This window comes from Stigmatopora argus, chromosome 7 (assembly GCF_051989625.1).
Source record: "Stigmatopora argus isolate UIUO_Sarg chromosome 7, RoL_Sarg_1.0, whole genome shotgun sequence".
NCBI lineage: Eukaryota > Metazoa > Chordata > Actinopteri > Syngnathiformes > Syngnathidae > Stigmatopora > Stigmatopora argus.
Window position 1 is genome coordinate 12,208,798 of NC_135393.1, and position 25,795 is coordinate 12,234,592.

General features: G+C 37.9%; 1 protein-coding gene across 5 annotated transcripts in view; it reads right to left on the reverse strand.

The window, feature by feature from the left end:
* Positions 1–25,795, reverse strand: part of ctnna2 (catenin (cadherin-associated protein), alpha 2) — a 133,015-nt gene that overhangs the window by 3,025 nt on the left and 104,195 nt on the right. For 4 of the 5 annotated variants that reach the window (XM_077605052.1, XM_077605051.1, XM_077605053.1 and 1 more), the window contains 8 exons: positions 25,049–25,205; positions 24,771–24,971; positions 20,698–20,849; positions 18,013–18,126; positions 13,596–13,777; positions 12,575–12,680; positions 5,393–5,527; positions 1,983–3,024 (listed from right to left, as the gene is read on the reverse strand). In XM_077605052.1, the coding sequence (XP_077461178.1) occupies positions 2,737–3,024; positions 5,393–5,527; positions 12,575–12,680; positions 13,596–13,777; positions 18,013–18,126; positions 20,698–20,849; positions 24,771–24,971; positions 25,049–25,205 (1,335 nt within the window). In that variant the 3' untranslated portion in view covers positions 1,983–2,736. Of the gene's footprint in view, positions 1–1,876; positions 1,948–1,982; positions 3,025–5,392; positions 5,528–12,574; positions 12,681–13,595; positions 13,778–18,012; positions 18,127–20,697; positions 20,850–24,770; positions 24,972–25,048; positions 25,206–25,795 lie in introns of those variants that run through there. The other variant, XM_077605054.1, reaches the window with a different exon arrangement.

The following is a 25,795-nucleotide window of genomic DNA, read 5'->3' on the forward strand; positions in this document are numbered from 1 at the left end:
AAGCACCGCCCCAAATGACAACAGCACCTGTTCAATAAGCAGCAGACTTAAATCTGATTTTTCCATTTTCAAGGCTTTAATTTACGCTAAAAATTACATTTGATCCTTTAGTCTACTATTCAAAATTCAAGATGCCACAATCTCAACATTATGCTTTTTCTGCTTGGTTCTGTTTACCACAGGTTTGCGCCGATATATAATTTCATTTTTTTTTAATACAATAGTCATCAACGATATGTAACTTGATATATACATTTGGAGCTGGAGGTTTACATACACTGTGCAATAAAATAAATTTAATTTAAGATTTAATTTAAGTTTCACAGTCTGAAGTCAAATCAGACAAAGCATCTTGTGTTTCGGGTTATTAAGCATTACCAGAATGACTTCATTTTGTTAAATGCCACAATAATGAGAGATAGAATTTCATGAAAAAGAAATTGTTATGATTCTCGAATTGTATTATTTTTTCTTTGAGGTCAAACACTTTCACACATTTCTTTGGTATCGAAGAACATTTCCTTTCAACTGCATGACTTGGGACAAACACATTGGATAACCTCCAAAAGCTTTTGACTGGACTTTTGACTTCCCAGCTGATGTCTTCAGATATTGCCTTAATATCTCCAAGTAATGTTATCTCTTCATGATGTTGTCAAACCCATGAAAAGTTCCAATTCCTGCTGCTCCACAACATGAAACGGACACCTCCATGCGAAGCGTCTTCAGGTCTACAAGCTTCCTGCATTTTCTCTCCATTACTCCTATCTCCCGATATTAAAGACTGTGTCTTTTTGCAAATTTAAAACACTTTTTCAGGTGTATTTTGAAGTAATGGTGTAATTCGTGATGAGTGACCTTTCACGCCATGTCGGCGCAGGACTTGTTTCAGTGTGGATAATGACACTTTCCTTCGAGCTTCCTACACCATCTTTACAAGGTTTAGCATTTGTTCTGGGGTCAATTAAGCACATCTTGGCTGAAAACACGTTCATCTCTGGGACACAGAGCACGTCTCTGTCCCAAGCAGTTTGATGGCTGGAAATCCCCATAATGCTTATGTATATCATAATTGTTTGAATGGATGTATGTAGCACCTTTTCACATGATTTCAAACAAGGGAAGCAGAGTCTTCGAGATGTTAACTTATTAGTGTAAGCTAATCATCAGAATCTTCCAAAGACATGACCTTAAATTCAGGATTTCCTAATGTTCTTAAAAACAAATATTGTCTATGTAAACTTTTGACCTTGAAGAAAATATGAAATTCCTTCTGAATATTGTGCAATTTACACAATCAAACACGAAGAGATGAGAGATTTAGTCTGATTTGACTTCGGATAATGAGAAGTCCGAAAATTGGATATAACGCATATGTAAATAATTGTCAGACAAACCAGAAATTTGCCTTCTAATACCAACCACTCTTAAGAACAAATGTTCTGTCCCTCCTGGCCCCATCCAAAAACAATACAAGTCTTACACAAATTCATAAATCAGATTAGTTAGTTATGGCATGCACTTAGTTACCCGAACTCAAAAGTAAGTGTGAGATAACATTTTCGAGCATAAAAACAGAGTATTTCTTCAGCCTATTTGTTGTTAATTATTTTTCCTCAAGAGGGAAAAAAACAATTTGAAGCGGATAAGAGCGAAAACACACTCAGGACACTCTTAAGTGAGTTTATAGAGCAGCCGCTGTTGGTCAGTGATTCAGATAACACACTTTAACCTCAGTATTAGTCTATACCACTGAGGCTCGCTCCTGTTTAAACAGTCCCGTTTTTTTAATAGCAGCTTTCATTTTTATTTGTCTTGAATTTGCAAAATAAAAAAAAACTGCTGCAGATTGAATTATTTAATGACAAGAACCTACCAATTTCCAGGGCAGTGTGCAATGCAGAAACAAACAGCATGTGGGATGATGCAGATTCGAAGTGTTGTGTCCTGCAAAATGCAACAGTAATAAATAAACATGAACCTATTGGGACCAAGTCGAGGGATTTATTAGAGATAAAGGGAACGTATGCACGGATTTCGGAGAAAAACACAACTAGTCAAATCACTCGGTATATATATTTAGACGCTACACAACTTTCAGTCAGGTTATCATTGTTAGTGATTCCATCATCAGAATTTTTTTAAAGGCAACACAATTATATAATGCGTGCTTTGGATCAAACACTATCAGAACATGGGGACTACTTCGATGCTGACACTTCTGGGTATCTTAAACATAAGTCATTTTTCCTACCACTACTGGTTACAATTTATGAGGGGTGGAAAAAAGAAAACAAGAAAAGAGGTCTATAAACCCCAAGAGTCATTTCTCTACAGCACAACCCAGGATTTCCATTCAGCAATTTTAAATGTGTATACAAGCAGCCATTCGGCACTGTGTTAATAATAAGACTACAATATCGACTGCCATAATTTTTTAAAAATCCCTTGCTGATATGTCTTTTAAACAGTTCCGTATTTTGTCACAGTTTGGCGCTCACATGTTAAGCTACGATAAAATTGATAAATAATGTTACTTGTGTGTGAGTGTGTGTGTATATACGTTTGTGTACGCCAGCTGTTAGAGAACCACAGTCTTTCCATGAGCCCAAGAGTGGCAGTTAAATGTGTTCCGTCATTCTCCTGAGGTGTAAAAGAGTACACACGCAAGGAAAATAGGTGGGCTAACACAATGTAAATCTTTTCCCGGGTGTATTTTTTGGGGGCAATATTATTTTAAAAGGAGTCCATGGCCTTGAATTCACTGAGGGCCTGGACAGGGGAGATGTGTTTCTTCTGGGAGCCTCGTCGCACCCGAGTCTGGCACTCCTCTGGCTTTTCCCTTTTCACCAGTGGCTTCTTTTCTGGGGCCTTCATGCGCCAGGACACCACGGGCGAGTTGACGGCGGCGGTCCCGTAAACCTTCTGATACTTGGTGGAGGCCACGTACGAGGCTTTGACCGTCAGCACCACGGCGTTCATGAGGTTCTTAGCAGCCTGAATGAGCGAGGTGGCGCTATCCAGCTGCAGATAAGAAACAGTTAAGGTCAAATCCAATGCGTCAGTTCTTTGGCACTTTGGCTCATTTTTGCGCATGAGGAAGCATTAGCGTTGCAAGGTGGGATATCTTCTCTGTAACTGTCAATTAAGCGAGATAAAACAGCACCCGCTATGACGTCTTCCTTTTACGGCTGCTAATGAGCGGAGGCAGGGTCAGGTGTATTCTGTTTTTGTCTGTTTTGTTTGGCTGACATTTAAGGGTCGTCGGCCAGTGGGCCTCCTCCGACCACATGCAGAGACAAGTCAACTGCTTAGTTTTAATGAGTATGGATTCCAGCTGACCACCGTGAAGGTTCAAATCTCAGTGGGAAATGCACCTCCCACAAGAGACAAACATGTACACCAAAGTCGATAAAAAATAATGACGTGGGGAATGGGGAACCCATAGATCAAGAGATGAGGGGCTCTCATTCTGATTTGACAAAACAATATTAGTTGGTCATTTAAAAAATAAAAACAACAGCAGCAGGTCACTGTATAAAGTATCAAGAATAAAGTATTATACACTACATGTTACTGCAGATCTCGGTAGAGAATGGTCAGCCACATTAGGTCCACCCACACTGTCTGAGTGAAATGGAAGGGAACACCATAGGGTGTAGTCATTGTAAGATTATGGCTCTCTCATTAAACAAACCAGTTTAAAGCCATGTGGGAAATTAATTAACATTACAATGAAAAAAAAATCAATGTACCTCACGAATATAACATTAAACTGATAACTGTGGGGTGCTTTTTTATTTTGTTTAGTTAAAGTAGGCACTGCGTGAACATTGCATCGTAAATGGCTGTATTATGTTTCGTGTGTGAGAAAAATATTGCAAATGCAGTTTGTGAGAACTTAAGGGTAAACAGAGGAAGGTTTTTGTGACTTCTAATGAATTAAAAAAACATGTTTATTTCCTTTCAATTTTTCTAATTTTTAGTTGAAACCCTTCTAAATCCTTTGGTAGTATAAATGATATTTTTCTGTGTGAGTTTAAGAAAGGTTCAGTATCTATCTTTTCAGATACAAATTATGTGAATGGCATCCATGTACGCAAGGCAAAAATGTGTTGGAAACAAATGCTGTGTCGGAGTCAAGTGCGTTCAGGGCATTCCTTCATTTTCTGAACTGCTTATACTCTCAAGGGTCACGGGAGGGTGTTGGAGACTATCCCAGCTGACTTTAGGCACCAGGCGGGGGACACCCTGAGTTGGAGGCAAGCCACAGGGCACAAGAAGACCGGGCAAACATTCACGCTCTCACTCACACCTAGGGGCAATTTAGAATGTTCACCCACCCATCCTATATGCATGTTTTGGGGATGTGGGAGGAAACTGGTGTACCCAGACAAAACCCACGCAAGCTCGGGGAGAACATGCAAACTCCATCCACACAGTGAGGACCCAACTGGGATAGATGGGATAGAACCCGCGACCCCAGAAGTGTGGGGCCGATGTGCTAACCACTCGTACCCGGGCTGCCAGTTTCGGGGCAAATGGTCTGAATTGCATGAAAGCTTGTTTGTATAAAAGAGCTTGATTCCCAGGCAAGTACTTTGCCTGTTCTGGAGGGAGTGTATGCAAATAGCTGAATTAAGTGCATGAAATGTGACTAATCAAACCTGAGAAAAATGCGTTGGCTGATTTTTAAGACAGCATCTAAAAGAGAGGAACAAACTGCACTGCATTCCAAAACCATTATGAGGAGGCAGAGCCAAAATAAAACGATGTGCGAAGAACTGATTTTTTCCGCTAGCGCAAACATTTTTGGAATGCAAGAACCCGAAATGATCATTATATGCTGTCTAGTCAGCAATGTAAATCTGAAGTTTCTGATAGATGTAGGCATATTTAATTCAGAATCTCAGGGCCATTGCAGATATGTGATTCACCACGCACGTTGCACTCAAGATTTTAAGTCACCACTTTCACATCGTTTATCAATTTGAGTGAACAAATATGAAATCTGAGATTTTACTAAAACCGGTCCTAAAATCATACTGATTATGAAATAAGTATTTGCTGATACTGTGTGTTGAAATAATTCTTCAGTGTTAAATAACCGACATGTTAAAGCAATACTGGCTAATTGGACACTTATGTTGAACAATGATAATAGGACCCATGAGATATAAATCACCTGCTATAGATTTTATCGAGTATGATTAGATCAAATTGGCTCAGACACGATTACATCAGTATTCATTTTTACGAACCACTGCTCTGTGCGCTAACCTTCACTCTGACCTTGAACTGAATGTAGTGGGTGGGCCTCAGCACAGAGTATAAAATACTGCTTAAGTGTTACGATGGCCGAAAGGTGACAGTGAGTAGTGGACACATTTACCCCAGACACAATCAGCTCTCCGCCCAGGTTCTGCACTTCGGCTTTCACTTTGCTGCAGATATTTAGTTGATGGCAGTATAATGCGATTCTCTGTAGGTAGGCCAGGAGATCTTGTTTGCAGGCCGAGTCGGGACACTAGATAGTATATAGAAAAAAGAAAGTTAATAATAATCATATGTTGCCGTTGGCTTTTTACACAGTGGGTACGTGTGGGATGAGATGCTTTCCTGTGAGAGCCAGCACTTCTCTGATTTGTTGTGCGGACTACCGTGTTGACATTGTGTAGGTAGTGCAAACAACACGCTGAAGATGGAGGTAAAACATAAAAATTGTTTCTTGGAGCCTATCACAAGTTAAAGTTCAAGGTGCATTTGTTAGGATCATTAGTCATTCTTTCGTTGACTTTCAAAGAACAAATAACTGGTGATCTCACCTGTGTCAAAGTGGAGATTGACTTAATTCAGATATAGAGTTAATTTTTTACATCTCATGGGTAAAAAAAAATCACTGCATTTTTGGATGAAATAATCTTGTTGGTTTATATTTACTTCTCAGATCTAAAACTCATGAATGGAGCAATACACATGCTGGTCTCATAATGTATCACCTGCCAATCTATATGAACCAATTTCATCTGAAAAGTCAAACTATTGTAAGCAATGTTGGCAAATTCATAATGCCGCATTGGAGTCTGCTAAGGTGTAGCAGGCAGCTGCTGGGGTGGTCACATCAAGCGCCGTGACATCATTTTCAGGATTTCCTGTGTGTTTAACAACCACCCCCCCTACCCGCCATAATCCCACTATTATGCAATGAGCTAAATTCAGTGCATCAATCTTAATGTACGTTTGTATTAAGGTGGACAGCAATTGTTTAGCGAAAATAAGGTGTCAAGGAGCTTTATGTTCATGACATTATTTTGTGTGTTGTCCTATTTCAATTCGATCTAATATATCTATATGCTATAACCGTATGTTGCTTTTAGTATTGGACAGATGGCGAAAATGGATATTGTCAAAAATGATTAAGGTCAGGATACATTAAATTTTAACTGTTTAACTAACAAAATGTAATCAATTCTATTTATGCACAGCATAACCAAATAACATTTTTATTGTTTTAAAAAGACACCTGCTTTAAAAAAAAAATCTACCAAAAAGTATTTTGTTTTCCAATGTTGTACCCAGTTGAAAAGAGCAAAACAGTCAGAAGAAGAAATTATACTAGCCGTTTTCCCTCATTTTGTGAATGATAACTCGAAAGCAGACTGCACTGAGGGAAGCCAAGATGACGTTGATGGCAGAGAGTTTGTTTCTGTGGTGGCGTGATGGACAGCGAAAGAGAAAATTGGAGTTGTGGTGCAGCGGGACAAAGACAATCATAAAATACAGATTCCTGTTGATTCTGATGAAAAACAGTCAGCATGAACAAGGCCTGGCAGTGATATTACCTGCGGTAAGTCTCGCCTCATACTTCCTGTGACTATGAATAAAGATTAGCTAACAACTGCTGCAACAGCTGGCGCCTGTTTCCGTAGCAACAGTGTGACTGCAGCTTTCAAAAGTAAATACTTTGGGGCAGTTTTAATTAGTACCTAAGTGGCGGACATTTAGCTCCTAATTTCGTCACCTAACTATGTTATAGCAATCTTTTTTGATGTTTTCTCCAAGTAGTAAAATGCGAACATTATATATTACAAAGGGCTTTGTTTAAATTGGGATGTCCAAATTTAATGGGGTCTTGCACCTTCTCCCCCAGAGTTTTATTAAAAAATACAGTAAGGAATTTTATTTCTAATCCTGTTAAAGAACAAACAGAGCAATGCTTTTAGTTGAATCTGGGGAATAGTATCTTAAAGACATGTTGAACATGATAGATCTATAAAGAGGCAATTCTACATTTTAATCTTCTGTACTCATCCTTACCATCAAGTATTCTGAAAATAACCACCTTCGGCCTTCACCTCATGTATTACTTTCTCTATTCTGGCATTTTTCCTCACTCTTGGCCAACTAAGTCCCTGGTGGGTTAAGAACTGCATCAGCTACTCCAACAACACTGTGAGCATAACTGGAAACAAGAGCCTTCTTTTAGACATTAATATTAAATGGTCCTAACTAGAGCATTGAAAAGCACTGTATGGGGGAAGGTACTGCTCATTTTCTTAGCTTGTGGGCTCAGGCAGTGGGGGGCGGAAAACATCTCGCTGTGATATGAAAATACCCGCAACAGTACTCTTTCCGGCCCACTCACTTTTAGCATAATTACATGAACCCGCTTGATTCCTTCCTTCAGCTGAGTGTATTGATGAAAGGACAGACTAATATTTTTTAACCTACTAGTGTAATTTGAAAGAATGGTTTATATTGTTTTTGGCACAGAACACTAAGAGAGCAGCCAAGCAAGAGACTGCCAGGAGCTTCCCGTAAGTGTCTGAAAGTAGCCTGCGGTGCATCTGAATCTCATAGAGCAGTCAGTGAGGCAAAAGGAAGCATCTCCTTGGGCGTGATCACTGCTAACTGCACTTCACACTGCTGGCACATGAACACATCAGCTCACACACATTACTGCTCAGCCCTGTTTGATGCACACATGACACAATTGTTCCCGTTTGTACTGTTGACTTATAGTCCATTTCCACTGCAGGCTGCCTGTTGAAATAAACACTAAGGCTCATTGACTTAGCAGGCACTGTCTGTTAGCGTGGTTGGTAAGCGTTTTTTTTCCCACCCCATACCACTCGGCCTCTAAATGTTAAGCATTATTTTGTGTTTCAGTCCAGAGGGTCAGTTTTTTTTCCCTTTTGTAATAGTGTGTTATTTTAAAGTATATTATATAATGGATTGAGCACAACTGAATTCCTGGTGTATAATTCAGGAGGATGGTGTGAACGTTGGTATCAAAAACGACAGCTACACACTGTCAAAAATGAAGTCCAATAGAAACCACACATCACATTCAGACTGCACAAATATTAAAGATTTCTACGAGCACTGGGCAGAGCGTTGGATTTTTCCCGTGTTTTTGCGTTACTAAGTGCAGAATTAAGGGAAACACAATGTGTCCAAAGCAAGCTGATGCAATGAAGGGTAGTGCGAAGAAAATGCGTATGATGACAATTCATATTAAGCACGAAATAATAAAAAAGCATGAGTAGTGAATGCGTGATTGAGCTGGCTCGCCAATACGTATGGAGAAGCAGGAATTTGACTGTGGTCGAATACATTAACCTCTCTGCCTTGGTTTTTGGACAAGGTACACAAATTCAGTGCAACGTAAAATAGAAACTTTTTTGAAGTGTGTATAGGAATCTAAGTTCATTTAGGTTAAATTTAAAGTTTAGGTTATGTCATTGTCAAAACTTTTGGCCATGGCTGTACCGTACTGTATGTAGTACATGCTGCTGTCCTTAATGCAGACAGCCTGGATAACAAGGGTGGGTTACAATAGGAGAACTTTTGACTGCTATGAAAATCACAAGTGCCGGAAGGTGCAACCACTTAAAAATTGATTTCATATAATTACAGAAAATTGGTGCTGTATTCCTTTCGCCTCTCAGTCTGAATAGTGTGGTCTTAAGAGTGGATTGGAACATGAAAAATGAAGGGTAAAAATCAGTTGAAAAATGAAATGTTGCTAGAGTTTAATGGATTTAGTAGCCTCTAGAGATTATATTCTTTTTAATGCTAAAAGCAGTGACTAAATTACTCTCGCAGGCCCTCCTTTTGCTTTGGAACATTGCCTACTGTTTCACAGATGCTCATCAATAGGCCTGGTGTGGAGTCATTGTGACAAGCTTTGCTACTTAAGGGAGCTGTCTGAAAGCATTGGGGCTGAATTCTAACTGTCAAGGCCCATTGCTCCCGACATGCACAGGTTACTCTTAATAATGTGGAAATGCAAAAAACATGTAGTGTACATGTTGGATAAAGACAAGTAATCAAACTCATGTTGTTGGTTACATAATCACATGAACATGCTTAATAAAATGGAGCAGTTGATGTTTAAATAAAATATGCTTGAAATGGCAAACATGTTTTTCCATGATAAAAAAAGAGGAAACAAGTTGATGGATAGTAGAAATGCAAGTTTTGATTGTCTACTCACTATTAGAAACACTGGCCTACAATTAAAATTTAATTATATTCATTCATTTTTGCGGTGGTTAGCGGATTGGCCTCACAGCGGGGGACCTGGGTTCAAATCCAGGTCGGTCCTCCTGTGTGGAGTTTGCATGTTCTCCATGCATGACAGGTTTATTGGACACTTTAAATTGCCCTTAAGTATGAGTGTGAGCGTGAATGACTGTTTGCGTCTTTGTGCCCTGCGATTGGCTGACCACCAATTCAGGGTTTCCCCTGCCTCTGGCCACAAGTCAGCTGAGATAGGCTCCAGCACCCCCCACGACCCGAGGATAAAGCGGTTCAGAAAATGAGATGAGATTCATTTTTTCATTGGGTTAAATGGTGGATTAGTTGATAGGTTTATGTCACAAACGCATTATCAGTGTGCAATGCAATATCAATAAGCGATTTTATGGCACATCACTGCTGAATAACAATTTGAAGACATCTTTAAAAACTAAAACACAGAGGGGTTTTGCATTTATTATTTTAGTATCTATTGCATTCTCTGTGCAAAAAAATATAATGTGTGATGATTAGACTCCAACAGTTAAGACTAAAAGAAGATGCAATGTAAGTTCTTTATCGTAGAGGGTTATGAATAACTTTACTCAAGAAACATGACCCAAAAAATGAAGTATCATAAAGTGAATGAAAAGATAAAATCACTGTTTGATTACAGTTTTTAAATATCCAGCTAAAAGAAACCAAGTTATGAAATAGGAATTCCATTATGCATTATTTACATACATACATAAACCTTGAATCACTTAATAATGACCAAGATGCGCATCAACCATTTAGTGGATTCTGAAAGTCAGACTATACCTTGCAGTCAAAAACAATTGGGTGTAACAGGGAGTCCGTTTTTTTTTTTGGAGGACCAAACCAAACCATTGTACTATTTCAAGACTACAGATTTATTAACATGCACGTATTAGCAACTTTGAATTTTTTTCCGGACACCCGCAAAGGAATGCATGGGTTTATAACTTGACCCCAGCGCAAGGATGCCTAAGATCCAAGAAGACTGACGGCTGCAATTGAAAACAAATGTTCTGACACATATAAGCCTATAAAAGTGTTTAGCACAGAGACCATTAAACAGATTGGCTTCCAAGCTTTAGAGCTGGAAAGCAGGGACTGGCTTCCAAGCTTTATAGCTGGAAAGCAGGGACTAGCTTCCAAGCTTTATAGCTGGAATCCAGGACATAGTGACATTAGAGGGGACCAGCAGTTCCTTTGACATGCACTGCCTCTGGCCAGTTGAGTTGCTCGGCACACTCAAAGGCCAACTAAAGGGAGATTCATTCTGTGTGGAGCTGACAGATGAAAGCTTGGTCATGTTCAGAATATTAAGGATATTTTATCAGAAAAAAAGCCATAGAATTGAGGTAAGAGTCCCTCCTAAGTATAATCCTAAACTGTAAAAGAAAAAAAACCTAAACAGAACTGAGATATACATTTCCATATTATTTTCATGTTGTTTACATGTAATTGTAATATGCTTTAGGACCTAAAGCACTCAACTAATTGTGATAAAGCATTCGACTATTGGTTGAATGTTTTTCCAATCCAATATCCTGTTTTTGGTGTTTTTTCAGAGGGTTGGAACGCATTAATTTGTTTTTCGTTTATTTCTATGGGAAACGTTCATTTAAGATACGACTGAATCGACATACGATATTAAGCTCGTATCTCGAGGTACCACTGTGTATTTTTTCATTAAACAGATAATTACCTAAATGATGAATATTTTTACATATCTTATTTGGTATATTTCACAGGATCTACAGGCAGAATCAATCAATCATTTTACTACTTTGAGGCAAATAAAATGTTGCAGTCTGTTTTCCATGAAAAATAAAATACAAACATCTTACTGACGCAGTAATTTCTATTTGCTTTTCCATTTTTAATCATTTGATTAAAAAAGAACATCCAAGCATGCTGTATACTACTGATTAAATGACTGTCCTAAACCTGCTGTTCATTATGCCTTGCAGAGCAGGTTTGTTGGCAAAAACACCCATCTCTCTCATCTCATCTCATTTTGTGAACCGCTTTATCCTCATTAGGGTCGTGGGGGGGGGGGGGGGGGTGGGGGGGGTGATGGAGCCTATCCCAGCTGACTCCGGGCCCGAGGCGGGGGACACCCTGAATTGGTGGCCAGCCAATCGCAGGCCACACGGAGATGGACAACTGTGCACACTCACACCCATACCTAGGGGCAATTTAGAGTGTCCAATCAAACTACCATGCATGAAACCCACACAGGCCTGGGGAGAACATGCAAACTCCACACAGGTGGACCGGCCTGGATTTGAACCCAGGACCCCTGAGCTTTGAGGCCGACGCGCTAACCACTGGCACCACCGGGCCACCCCCTTTCTCTTATGACTGGATATCTTCAATTTTGCTGCTAGCTCAAACATTTGCAATGCAGCAAATCAAATAAGCTAGGGGAGTGATCATGAAGTCAACAATAATTATTCCAAGACTCGCTAAAATCATTTTCTATTATTGTTACAAGAGCTCGCCTTAATAAATCAGTTAGTCTTGCACCCAAGTTTATTCTCACTGCTTATTAGAAGTAGATGAAATGAATAACATTATGCATTACCTCCAGTGGTGCCAGCATTTAAACAGCCTTCCCACTTCATTTGTACACATAGACCGTGATCACGCCTAGTTATTTTCCCTCCCACCTTCCCTAGGCACCTCACTGATTGATTAGATATTGAAAGTGGTCTGTCAGCATGTTTTAGAGAGGTACTCATCTGATAATGGATGCAACACCTCAGCCCAAGCTAATTATATTAGAGACATAACTTGGTTCTGCTGCTGTCTTGCTCTCAGGCCTGGCCCTACTGGGACACCAAGTCATGCTGCAAAACAGCCCACCACGACAGACTGCCATGTCAAATCCCCTGTCAAATATTACTATTGCTATGCTCTCTTACTCAAACTGCATATGTGTGTTCATAGAGAGCTATGATGTGGATTTTGAAGTCATGGAAATGATAAGGATGACAGGCAAACAGAGTTGCACAGCTACCTGATCGGCAACAGCACGGGCCAATTTGTCCATCCTGGATCCTGCTTCTGCAATCTTCTTGGCTGCATTGATCACATCCGAGGAGTTCTTGAGAGGGCCTTTCCCCCTGGAGGGAAGGAAGAAAAAGGAATTGGAGGAGCAGAGAACATCTAGAGTAAATCCTATAAAAAATGTATTTCGTCCCTGTGTCCACTAAGATAGCGAAAAGGATATTGGGAACATATCTGCAAGCCACCAAACATGGAATAAGGAACAAGAAATCACTTCATAAAAACTCATTCAATATTACAAATGTGTTTGCCAAATATCTTAAGTTATACATTACATCGTAACATAAGAGGATTTCTTGCATTTTGCCTTGAAGATAGGTTTTGACCACAATACAGGTACAGTTTATACAAACAAATAAAACATTCAATAGTAATTACTGAGAACCAATCATCAAACTCTCCTCCTTCAAAATGCTTTGCAATTGCAGTGGAAGGATTAGCCAAATCCCCTTTGGTGTTAAATTTACTACGAAACAGAATGATTGCATTTGAATGCAGAATGTCAGAACTCAAACTTCAACTAAGAAGAGAAGAATGTTAAAATACAAATGCAATTTCGGCATTAATTAAAACAAACCCATCCTTTTATTATTTTATTTTGAGGTAGAAATTTGTATTTAATTGAAAACAATGAATAAAAAATAAAATAAAATTTGATGTATTACTTTATTATGACTATTAGACCGCTTGAAGCAATACATCTAAAATACTTTATAATACACTAATATTACGTCCCCAAATCTGTATGTATAATTGGTCCATTGCAATCATTTTTCAGACAGTCACATTTTCTAGAATTCAAAAGTTAAGGGAAAAAAGCAAGTGGACTTGTTAGAGCCTTCAAAAGCAATACTCGACACATACATCATTGTGCATTGTGAAATGAAAACTCAAGTGAAGGAAACAATGAGCAAAGCCATAGAGTTGTGAAGGGCCGTTAAATTGTATTGTTTTCACTTGTCACACGTTACCTGGTGAAGTCTGTCATTTCCATCATGATCATGCACATCTGCTTGGCAAGCACAATAATATCGTTGCCGTTGTCATCCCATTTGGCCACCTCTGCGTCAAGCTTGCACTTTTCTTGTCTGAAGCTCTCCACCTGCTCTGCAATTTTGGCTTTTTCCTCCTGGGGAAGCTGTGCCATAATGGCCTGTGGGAGAAAACAAAAGCAAGACTAAATAAATAAAAACAACAACAACAGAGTACTTTACAAGCAGAAAACAGGCTCTTCTTTGATTGTGAATGGTTCTTATACTTTGGCTTAGAATGAAGTACATTGCCAGAAGCGAACAATTTAGGTGAAGAGGGGAGATAAGGACTGGGAGCAGAATTGAGAAAACGGCTGAATAAGAAAAGAGATTAGTGAAAATGAAGAAAATATAGAGGAAGAGTCAGTTGTCGAAGCATTTGCTTAATTTCTATGTTAACACACCCTATCAAAATCTGCTTAACACAAAAAGCACAATTTTAAACTTTACATTTATTGATAGAACCTTTTCATAACTCTTGACATATTATACACGTAAAAAAATTCAGCTGTCTTCTTTAACACTTTTCATTTTTTTACCACATGTTCCCGAGCAGCCTTAAGGGAAAGGTTCAAAATGGTACAAATCTTGTGGCAAGGTCACAGATGCAGTAAGACTGCTGTATTATTTGCGAGGCAAATGTATAATTATCTCACGTATTAAACCAGAAGATGAATAATTCAACATTATGTCAGAGAGGTGGGAGTACCCTCGTTTCCATGGGGTCGATTATATTGACTCAGGAAGCAGAAAGAAATGAGAAAGATTCACAAAAAAGAAGCTACCATTGTTTTGAAAGTTAATATATTATACCTGCCCAGGAAAATATTGTATTCTTTTACTAAAATAATCGCCCTATGTTTAAATTCAATAACATTTCCTCACAGCAAGGCTGGGGTGGGGGTGCCACATGAGCTCATTGCGAAAGTGCAACAGTTGGTTAATGTCGCTTGCAAGAAGTGTCAAGAGGCAAAAACTAAACAATGCGTTTTAAAAATAGATTTGTGGTGAGAAACAAAACAAAAAACAAAAAAAACAATATAAAGATGCATAAAACAGATGCAGCGTCCATAAGTGCTGGCCTTGTGATCAGTGTGTCTACACAGTGCCAGTGAAAAGACATAGCTGCATAACACAAACAAACAGAATTGGGAACCTCAGGGCCTGTTTGGAGTTGGCTAATAATGATGCCAAAGTACATCAGTGTGAGTTTCATTCTTTGAAAGGGCATACGCATACTGGGTGTGAAATCAAATCGACATCATATAGACATGCATTTACTAGGGATGGGCGATGGACTTACACTTAAGATAGGATACACCTATACATATATGCTTGGGTGAGGATACAATTACATTAATTCATTTTCTGAACCGTTTCTCCACACAAGGGTCCCAGGAGGTGCTGGAGCCTATCCCAGTTAACTTCAGGCCGGAGGACACACTGAATCGCTGCTCAGCCAATCACAGGGCACAAGGAGAAGGACAATCATTTACTCTCCCACTTATACCTAGGGGAAATTTAGAGTGTTCAATCAGCCAACCGTATATGTTTTTGGAATGTAGGAGGAAACCGGAATACCTGGAGAAAACAACACAAACATGGGGACAAAATGCTAACTCCACACAGAGAGGACCCACCTGGGATTTAACCCTCGACCCCAGAACTGTGAGGCCGACGTATTAACCACTCGCCAGCTAGTAAAAAGATTAATAAAAAACAAACAAACAAAAAAACAAGCGTTCGGAGGTAAATACGTGAACCGGGTGGGACGTCAGATGGGAGCAGTAAGGAACTCTATGGAATCCTCCCTCGATCCATCCTTCTACATTCTAGAATTCACTTATCCTCAAATCCCTTCCCTGACTGATAACAACAAGGAGGGAACCGGGAGAGCTTAGCATAGTAGCAAATCCAGCCAAGGGTGTGTTGTGCCAATACACTCTGCGAGTAAATGTCTGCAGGGATTAAAGTGCTTTATGGGATTCTTCACGAAACGCGGTGTCCCAAAATGACTTTAATTTTGATTTATTTGAAATAGATGGCCCATATACAGGACAGTTCAATTTTATGGATCACCCATCAACGCTGTTATCCTATCAGAATGCTAAGTAATGCTGGCTTATGCTATAGGACCAAGACTATATCTGCATTTTCTGATGGAAAATAAAAGTGCCATAAACAAGTGTTTCCATCTCTTTTTATAGTTTTAATGCACTTAATAAAGATATACCAGTCATATCGGAACAGGTAATGGCTCAAAGTGCTGTTCTCCAGTAAGCAGGCTGTAGGGGGATCACAACTGTGGTCCTCTTGTCTGTTTCAGTACAAACATATTTCTCCAGTATGCACTTAGCATCAGCATGAGAGGGCAGGGAGTATTGTCCTGACATGACAGGCTGGGGCCAACTGGGCACATCTCCAGTGGTTTGCAGCAAACACATCTTTTATGGATGCACTAGTCTTCTGCATGTGTAAATGTTTTGTCTCTAGGGGCATAGGAGTATCTAATAGCAGGAAAGATGCAATACTGGTTAAAGCTCTGAGGGAAATAAGGCTATAATTAATTTCTAAACATGCACGTACATACCCATCCTAAAAGTAAATTATGCATGACTATTTATTCCTTTTTTTCTTCTTCCGTTCAGCCACATCAACCTAACATCCAACTTATATCACAGCCTTCACACCATGAAGCTATGACAAAGAGGCATGCTGTGACTTCAGACTGCTCCCCAAAACGAGCTGCCCACTCATAGCAAAGATGCCTGCCAGGACAAGTAGCTCGGTGCTGTGAAACAACTTTGCGTGGCAGAGCTTGCGCATTTAAGCTCAGATGGCTCGACGATGTTACACTGCAGGAGCCTTAGTGGGAGTGTACAGTACATACAAACGACTCAAAACAATTCACACCCAGGACCTCCGCAGACTCCCTGTAGCTACATTTTTGATTCAAATGCCAGGCTCTGTTCTTTTGGTTCATGGCTGGATTTCTCACTTGGTGATCTTGAACTTTTCTGTTTTTGAATGCATTGGAACTATTGTAATAAATTATTCAGAACACAAAATATACAATGGTTTCTACACAGTGTAGAAATGTGAATGTTATTTCACTGCGAACAAAACACCAGAAAACAACTTGGGATTCACTGGTGTGATCATGTTCAATAATGGAGCTGTCACAACAGCATTGTCGCCTTTCTGTTGTTGTATTGAATCTATTTCTTCCCCTTTCTAATCGTGGCAACAAAGGTACAAGAGCTTGCAATATATTCTGCATGTTTAAAAATGACCAAGTATTCAGAAATCACAAGATTAGTGTCTATTTCCTTAAAAATATTAAAATATTTGTTTGCTTTGAAAGGCTCCAAGCAGCCAGATATTTTTCTTTTGGGAGATTTTATTTAGCAACCAATTCATTAAAAATGAATGTGAAAACATAATGTCATGGGAGTTACAATTACTAATATGCAACAAAAGTGGTAATGTTGCACATCTTTTATTCAACAAATAAAAGTGCTCCTTCGGCACTCCTACATAGCTACAAATTAGTCTTGTATCACTCATGAAGGTTACATGAAGTAATCCATGTTTTTAAGTAACAGTAAAAGTTTGATTTCTCAGCAAGTTTTCCCAAGTTCATCTTTGCTTTTTTAAAAATTTAACACTTTTGCATAGTTCATTCCAGTTAATATTGTGGAGAATCACATCTGTAATTTTATTGGAAATAAAAACAATTGCTATTGATGATATGGTCCGAAATAATTCAGCCACAATCTCTCTGCTTTATAGTTTTTTTTTATTATTCTGTTCTTTGTGCATAATCTGATGCACTGAGGGTGAAGGCCAAAACAGTATAATGCAGAACTGCACCACAGAGACTGGCTGTGTCGCACTTTTCTCATTTACAAGTTATTCAACATGAGATTTGCCGTTATTTATTTTTTATTTTTTTGGGGGGGAGGTCTGATATATTTTTAAGAGATGTTTAACTGGACCCTAGAGAATTCTAATCAAAGTAACAAAATCTGGTCTACAGTGAATGATCTAATGGGGCTTGGCAATCAGTGTAGTCAACTACTGTATGTCTGCCTGAGTTAAAGTGTATTAACAGTCGTAATGTTGATGAACATGATTTATACATACCATTTTAAAACGTTGTGTATCAGAATAATCCAATTTAAAAAGGTGTATTCTTAATGACTTTCATGTTATGTAAAACGAGATGAACTAATTGAATTAGCAATGAACAGTCACTCTCACTTTTATCTGGGAGTTAAATAAAAAGGGTGAGGGTAGCAGCATTTTATTTGCCATACAGAGTGGCAGAATAAATGAGAAGAAAATGATAACTTACTCGGGCACTTTGACCGGCGATAAGTTGATCATCTTCAGTCTGGACACTGGTCCTACTGCGGGTATCATAGTCCTCTTGTTCAAAGTCTGAGTCGTCTTCAAGCTCCTCTGGTGTCTGGCAGGGGGGAAAAAACAGAAAGACAAAGAGCGACCATTATAGACAACGTACACGTCTACACACTTATTTACAGTGTACACACAACAAAATTGTGAATTAATGTGTACGTGTCATCGTTTATCTTCAACCTACACAAGGGACTAAAGATGGAAATTATCCCTCGGCTACAATCTTACATATTTACATATATGTATATGTTAATTAACATGAATATGAATATGTTCATTAATATGTGCTGATCCTTATAAAATAAATCAAACTCAAACTCAATAATCTTCTAAAGTGCTGCAATTTAAAAAGGGAAAACATGCAAACCATAGAATGTGGACAAAAAAAATGCGATTAATGACATTGCAGAGTGGTTTGAGTTACAAAAGCTGAGAAATGTGAAGGTGATTAAAACAAATGGGAGTAGTACTGATCGCATGACCCAATCAGATCGAGTGCCATTGTCAAAAAATAGGTTTTATCAGTCATTAAGTATCGGAATGGAACAACTCTAGTGATAAAAATTATAACAACAATAATAATGATAATGATAATAACAGTGATAATCTTTCATTAAAAATACACTGGTTTGTTCAAGTCCTATTTGAAAATGGTATTTTCAATAAATGAACCATTTTGAATTAAGACTATTATAATTTTGTACATTGAAAATTAGAACATTAGAAATGAATGACAACTCAGACACCCATAATTACTTTAAATAGCGCACAGTGTGCAATCCAAAGTATATACTAATGGCATTGGACTGCGTTGTATAATCACCATTCACCACCTCTGCATGCCTATCTTGCGGTGAATGAGGTTAAACTGTAAAAATTGGATTTTTTTTGCTGAGATGCATTAACAGATGTATAATGCTGTTACATATTGTAAGAAAACTGTGAATGCTGTGCAAACAAAAAACAAACAGAATAATTGAATATATAGTCATCCCATATTCATTGATTTGGTCAAACTCATTATGCCCAAACCTGATAACGCCACTCTATACTTTTCAGAACTTTAATAAACCAGAATACATTAACACTCTTCTCTCAACCTCCCAACTTGGAATTTCTTTAAAATATCGAAGCAAATTTATTTGCCAGGTTAATGGCAGCTCATTAAATCTAAGTCGTAGTAGTAATAATAATAAACAAACAAATAAAACCATGATAAATGATATTAAAATAAAGCTTCCACAACATGTTATGATTTCAGAAGGGATTTGAACATGGATGGTATTATGAATACAGCTGGTCTACTGAAGTTCAAAGCTGCCTATTTTACATTATTTACCAGCATCAAATTATTTTCCATAATTAGATTTTTTTCATGAGCTGCACCGGGAAAGCTTCCAGCCTGCATAAAGTTGAATAAATGAATTACATGGTGACTAGAGAAGGGCCAGCTCGGGTGCAGAATGCAGATAGTTTCATTTCAGAGCGTCTGAAAAAAAGAACTACAGCGACCATTTTGTTATTCAGCCTTCCTATTGTGATGCACTGTTAAATGACCAGCAAGATTTATTGCACGGATGTGACATTTTTGAAATGAGCTCTATTAATGTAATATTTGTCAGGGCTGAAATGTTATTCATTCTGACCTAGAGACAAAACCAAACCTGTAAATACAACTGTTCTCATAAATATACAAACATTTTATTGACTATAAAGGTGCTCAGAAGAGAATGATCTTGCATGCAGAATCCTTTTTAGTTATTGCTTCAAATAGAGTGATGTATCTTTTTGGGATTGATTCGTCAGTATGAAAATGATTCATTATAATTCAAGAGAAATTCTTAAAATATCTAATCAAATTGGGACAAATATATAAAAATATAGCTAAAATTATAACCACAACACAATGTTTTCATCTTTAATTTTTTGTAACTCATTTAATTGAAAAAAAAAACCAAAACCCAATAAAGAAAATATATTTAATGTTGAAATGTTATGAGAAAACATTGGCCATAAAGGTTACTTGTTTATGGCCAATGTTCTCTCATTGGATATATTGATGCCTGCAACACATTCCCACATAGATGGAAGATAGCAACCCACCCCCCGGCAAAAGACGATTGAAAACAGGTGAACATCACACTTGGGTTAAAAAAAGGAGCATTCCCAAAAGGCTCACATGTCTAAAAACATTTTTGTTAAGCCGTGTGAGTGATACAAAACAAAAATAAAGAAGCCAAGAGTTTCAAAGTCTTTCTCAAAGTGCATTGGCTTGGAATTGAGAAATGCCACTATCAATTTCCATTACTACGTTTCTTTTTTCCTTTAATCAGTTTAGTTTAGTAATATTTACTTCCGTGAAAAATGAACAATGGAACAAGAAAACTAAGGTTTGTTTAGTTTGTAAGTTTACACAGTATGTTTATTACAAAACGGCCATAGAGAAAATAAAGTAAAGTTTTATCCAGAGGAAATAAAATGAGACAAATAAAAAAAAACTATATGGAGGGACAAAAAATGTTATTTTAGTAGGATACAGCAAATTTCACGAGAACAAAATAAGTACCGCATACTTCTAAGAATAAGGTCTTCATATTATATAAGAAAAAAAGTGACATACCCTTATCATCAGGACAGCTTTCCTGATGTCCCGGACACCATCATAGACCAAACGGGATGCATCGATGAATTCATTCTCTTCAAAGGCCTGTGGTGGGTTTGTACTCAACGCCTCAATTGCTACCTCTACTTGTTCAGCAAAACGAGGCATGACTGTGGACATATGACAAAAACAAGATTTGATAACTTTGCAGAAATGGATAACCTAATATTCCATTTTCTGCAGAGTAAAAATGCCCTTTTTCGTCAATAGGTCTCAGAGATTTGAGCAACGGTAAGCATTCTGCTAGGGTAAATATTCTTAGACATTGCAGTAAATATGTATTTTTGAAACTTTAAAGATGACACATGAAAAATTGAACTGACAATGATAGTCAGCTAGTATTACAGGTGCATATGTCTGAGGCATACCTCTTTTGGTGTTAAGCTATGTTTCAACAAACATAAAAGGTCCTAAAAAAATCTCTTACTTTCTTCATTTTTAATTTACTTTAATCCATTTACTAGAGCAGCATAAAATAGGCTTTTGGGAATCGCTTGGAAGGCATTTTAAATAGAAATATTTAAATGTTCTGCAAGCTCTTAATGAGCAAGGTTGCTGATGGTAAGTAGCAATTTCACTCATTCCGGTTGAGAAATGATGAAGGGAATTAAATGTGACCATGTAGGAATGGATTTTTTCACCCTCCAGGCTTAGGCACGGTTTAAAGTAGGAAGTTATGCAAGAACAATGAAGAACCCCAAGTGCAGCGATGGTGTGCTCCTGTGAGGTGTTTAACAAGCTCTAAATAGCACAACCTATTTTTCTCCACTCATTTTTAAATCCTAGTTCCACAGAGCAGTTTGCACAGCACTGCAAAAAGTAATCATAAACACGGATTAATCAGCACTGGGCGAATGTCAAGTTTTTGCTTGCATTACTTACTGCAAATGGAGTCTCTTAAAATTATATTATTAATCCTGAACATGATTTTAACCTTGAAAACAGGTTTATTAATTGAACCCACTATAAAGGTTGTCACACCCAGGAAGCAAAATGAACCAGATTAAAACAAACCACAATACAAAACAAACAAACAAATAAAATATAAAATATTTTATTAATAAACAATGTTTTTCTTTATATCTATCTATTCTTTTTTGTGTAGACTGTGTTCTAATTAGAGTAGCTGTAACTGAAGCCTATCTCTACTAAATTATAAGTTGTAATTGGGAGGCGGTGAAATCCTGGCTGGTTGCCAGTCATTCAAAGTGAAAACACTGTAGACAAAATTCACATTAACATTACTTCAACCTAGCATGCATAGTTAACCCCTTGATGCTAATTGCTATTTGAGCTTCTTTTTTTCTTTGTAAGGGAAAACATCTTTTAATCATTTTTCATTTCAAATGGAAACATTTTTAATTATGTTCAATATTAAAGTGGAAAACAGAAAATATTTTTATAAAAAATATACTCGAACAGAACAATGACATAGCATAAGTGTACATGGCCTTTTTAGTTTAGGTTTAGGACTCAGTCAGCATGAAATTGTTTTCGTTCTTTAGTAATGGTCCCAAAATGTAAAACCCCGGCTAAATCCCATTTAACACGCCCTAATGTAATAACTAGGAGTAATACCACCCCACCCCTTGAAATTGCACACTAAGTTAGGCCATATATCAGTTTTTTAATCTACCACTCCAGGCACCACATTAATGATTGGCTTTAAAATGTGTCGCCCACTTTTTGCGGAGGAGATTAGTTTAAACATGGGGAGTTACAGTAGTTGGCAAAAAGTGTCTTGTAAGAAGAAAGGAGGAGGGAAGTGGGTGAGGAAGAGTTTGACTATAACCACTTTCCCATTAAGCTATCGATTTTCCTCCTCTCAAGGACACGATTCAATCCTGGGCCGATGTGTAGATTGTCTGTCAGGAATCTATGGCTCAGCTTTACACCCAAGAGTTGTGTGCCTTTGCTGCCACTATTTGGCTGGGCCATTAATCTACTCAGACTCAATATATGAGCGAGAAGGATAAGCAAATTGGGACAAGGTTAGAGGTCAGCCAGTTATGATAAGTGTTCAGGTGCTGATGTGGCTCTTGCCACAAAGATGGGCACGTAGTTGTAAACATAAATGTACAGGTAAACACAAAAACATTAACACAAATGGTTTGAGGGTGAGGGATTCCACTAACTTGCAACAAGGTATGGATAACAAATAAAAATAATAATCCTTGTCTGAATAGATGGGCCTTCGCGTCAACTAAGAACACATTACATTATAGTGGGAATCTGAATAAAACGGAGTATAAATATCTATTTTAATATTTTTAACGGGGAAGAATGAATATTTTCCAGCAAACAAAGTATTTACAAGTCAAAGAACTATGTTGTCTTGCATTTTGTAGATTATTATAGAATGGGAGAGATTTTGCGACTGAGGCGAAAGTGCCTACCGAGAAACCAGTTCCGATTAGTTAGTGTATATGGGGGAATGATGGCTGGTTCATTTAAAAGATCAGACAACACCTTTAATACATTGTTTAGTGCATCGATAGAAATGAGATTTTTTCCTGATGTATAATAGTGGAGAAAAGCGGAAATAAAGGCCAGTACATACAGCAAGTGGCGACCCTTCTGATCTTGTTGAACTCACAAAATCTTTTGCTGAGATTGAGATAAAGGCTCTCAAGTTATAACCCAAGATGTCCCCCCAGAGTCTAATCATCCAAATTGTCCTTAAGGTGAAGAATTAGGACAGAAGTTTAACAAAGATTGTCAAATTAGTAATAAAGCGATCCATCTCAAGGCTTTTTATTCACAGGCCTCATACCAGTTCGTTGACAGCAAATCTTTGGAGCGGGCGGGGTTAGGATTGGGTGAGGGAAATAGGAATCAATGGATTCCACAAAAAGCTAGAAACACTTAGTAAAATCACCGGTGACAGCTATTGATTTTTTGGAAGAGTTGAGTTAATTAGACTTGGTATCCTCTAAAAGTGTGTGGTCTCGCATCCTTTTCCTTTTGTTCAGCCACATTTAATCATCTTTCCCTCAGCTATAGATTTTCACTTGACTGTGATCAAATTCATAGAGAGCAGGTCTTTGAGAGAATGAGGGAAGCAAAAGTTCAGGATGATCAATAAGTGCTTCATGGCCCAGATTGTGCATATAAGGCGTTAAAACACCTTATATTTTTACCAGAAAGGAAAAATCTAACTTTTTCCAGCCAATATGGTACAATCATTTTCCTACTTCACTGCTGATCTCAATTACACTACACTATGCAATCAAGAAGACTTGTTAATTGCTACTTGACCCAATTCATACCGGTAAGGCTGTTTTATCGTCAGATAATTTAATGAACAATTGTGAAAATAATATTTCAAACAGTTGGATGTGCTCAAGGTTTTCAAAGTTTGTTTTGCTGGACTAAACACTATCCAAACTATATCTATCACTTGTTATTTTAATTAAAACAGCATGTTTCAGACAGAGCCTTATCAGACTGAGACTGATGAGAATGAGACCACGTGACTCACCTAAAGCTGTTTGCAATTTATCAGTTAGCTGCTAGGATTGGTTATTGCGTTAGCAAATCTCGAAGCGTATACACGATACAAAGGAAACAATGGGCATAATCAATCTGTAAATGGACAATAATTCGGGGGAGAGAAGTGAATGACAAACACATGGGTGACAATCAAGAATTAAAATATGTTAGGGGCTGACTTAATTAAAAGAGGCTTTTTAATCCGATTTGAATCACAGACAGGTAACTGTTAATCTCGGCTAGGTCTGCTGTTTGGTTTTATTTTGTCAAGGCAAAAGGTGTAGTTTAAAAGTATAATACATGAAAACCTGCAATATAACACTTCCCAGACAAGGAAGCTGCAGGTATATAATTATAATAATATAATAGGGCAGCACGATGGGGGTGTTGTTTAGCCTCACAGTTGTGTTCAAATTTTCATAAATCCTTTACAGTTTTTCTTTTAAAATAACATAATTCATAAGTAATTAGATTTTTTCCCCAAAATACCACTGGAAAATCCTATATATTAGAATCAAGCATATTTCTGTCCTACTAACCAGTTTCAGACAGCAGCTTGATGGACTCCAGCACACGCTCTGTGTAGACACCTGGTTCATAATTCTCCATCTCTGCATTAATAATGTGGACAACCCGAGCAGCGCGGCCCCTTATTGCTCCTGCAGTTCGATCCAGAGTGTCAACGTCTCCCTCTTGAAGGGCTATGACGCATTTGTTTACATCCTCGAGGATGTGGTTTTCTTGGAAGAATAGCAAAATACATTCAATGGATTATAATGACTTTTTTGTCATTTACTCACTGTACACTGGTTTATACCTGATACAGACAGGAAATCATCCACTGAAGTAATGTCATCAACGGCTTCCGTCAAAATGCGCACTTGCTTCTCCCACTGGTCCTTGAAAACATCCATATTGTCCTGGGCCACTTTACTCTGAGGTCTGGCGGCCAAAGTCAGGGCAGCATTGATAACCTGTTAAAACCAATAAACGGTTAAATCCCACACAACAATTTACAACCCCAATTCAAATAAAGTTGGGACACTTTGTTAGCAATGACTAAAAACTGAATACAATTATATGCAAATCATATACAACCTATATTTAAACTTACTGTTCAAGCAAAACATTACTATAGTTTTTCGACAATAGGATGGAGAGGATTATAAGGCGCACCATCATTGAGCAAATTGATTTGATTTTTGATGACACCTGATTATAAGATGCATTAGTGCATCAATGTAATGCATTTACCATTTGTTCTTTTAACCTTTAATCTTTTAACACTGTAATTATTATTCTATTTAATAAATGTTATCTATGGATTTGATTAATGTGGGGGTCTTTAGCACATTACTGTGTTTTGTATTTTTTTCCATGTATTTTACAATGAATAGGACTACAGGTTGTAGCTTAAATCCAAGCTATCAAATTTAAACAGGTAGGGCCAGAGGTGACAGTGGGACTTTAAATGTTAGGTTGTTAAATTGGACATTCCATATGAATTTTCAGTCGAATTTTGCTTCTTTAAAGTTTGGGTCCTGTGTGAAAAGGGCCAACGTTT